Source organism: Neopelma chrysocephalum, unplaced genomic scaffold, assembly GCF_003984885.1.
Source record: "Neopelma chrysocephalum unplaced genomic scaffold, ASM398488v2 Primary Assembly neopelma1_243, whole genome shotgun sequence".
NCBI lineage: Eukaryota > Metazoa > Chordata > Aves > Passeriformes > Pipridae > Neopelma > Neopelma chrysocephalum.
Genome location: NW_020897905.1, coordinates 62524 through 63745, shown reverse-complemented (window position 1 = coordinate 63745; position 1222 = coordinate 62524). Strand labels below are relative to the sequence as shown.

General features: G+C 52.6%; 1 protein-coding gene across 1 annotated transcript in view; it reads left to right on the top strand.

Annotated features, from left to right (window-relative positions):
* Nucleotides 1-9: 9 nt before the first annotated feature.
* SETD2 (SET domain containing 2, histone lysine methyltransferase) overlaps nt 10-1222 on the top strand; it is a 51231-nt gene continuing 50018 nt past the window's right edge. Inside the window, exon 1 of the mRNA XM_027703614.1 lies at nt 10-15. Within this exon, the coding sequence (XP_027559415.1) occupies nt 10-15 (6 nt within the window). The remainder of the gene's footprint in view (nt 16-1222) is intronic.

Here is a 1222-nt window from a genome sequence, read left to right as displayed (position 1 = left end):
AGCTGAACGATGGACGTACATTCCAATGGCTTTTACTGGAGTTTTCCTGTTGGGAAAGAAAATCCGTCCAGCTTTTCACTGGTTGGTCGCTCTCCGTGTCCATTGTCAGCCACAGCTTGGATTCCTGAGAACTTCAGCTTCCAGCAGAACCTCACATTTGGGCCAACCCCATTCCCTGAGCTTGGAGCCACCACCACACTCCACATGGAGCTTCTCCTTGGAGCTGCCTGATGCTGACCTGGACCTGCTTAGAATTCCAGCCTGGTTTGGCTTGGAAGAGACCTTCAGGATCATCCAGTGCCACCCCCTGCCATGGGCAGGGACACCTTCCACTAGCCCAGGTTGCTCCAAGCCCCGTCCAGCCTGGCCTTGGACACTTCCAGGGATGGGGAGCCATGGTTTCTCCGGGAATCCTGTTTTTCATGGATATTTGATGGATGTTTCTTGGTGCTGTTGCTTCCTTGAAGAAGATTCCGAGACCGTCCCCGTCCACTGCATCCCGAGGGTGGAGGAACCTCTTGGACAAGTGACATGTTGGTGATGTCAGCTCATGGAGTCGAGAGCTCCAAGGATTTCTTTCCCTCATGTCCTTGTGTTATGACAGAAAATACTTTTTTCCACCAGGGAGCCCTTCCCAGTGGGAATTCGGCTCCCTCCTGGGGGGGAGATGGTTTTCCAGCTGTCCTGCCAGGGATGCTGGTGGGGCTTGGTGTGTCCATGGGTGGTTTGGAGGGGCTGGGATTCAGGATCGAAGCATTGGAATGTTCCATTGGTTTTGTTAATGTGACCTGATATGGATTCAGACAGTTTGGAATTCCAGGTTTTTGGTTGTAGCCATTCCCAAGGTTTTTTTGCTGTTCTTTGGAGCTGTGGAGGCTCCGGGGCTGTTCCGTGTCGGCGTCACTTTGGGACTCGGTGTTTTTTTGCTTCCTGTGGGAATCTGGATTCCATTTTCTGCTTTTCCCTAAGGAAAGCCCTCCAGGAGGTTGATTCCCTCAGCTCGAGCTCCTGGAAAATGTGCTGTGGTTAAAGGCCCAAATTAGATCCATGGGTGTGTCCTGATCCACCTGGGAGCTGCTCACGGGAGGGAAAGGCTGCATTTTCCACCTGCATTCCCTTGGAATGCTGCTCCCCTTTATTAGTGATGATCCCATGGGATGTGAGGGGGAGAAGGGAAAGGGAGAGACTTGGCTCTTGCTGGAGTTTCCAGCTCCATGTTCCC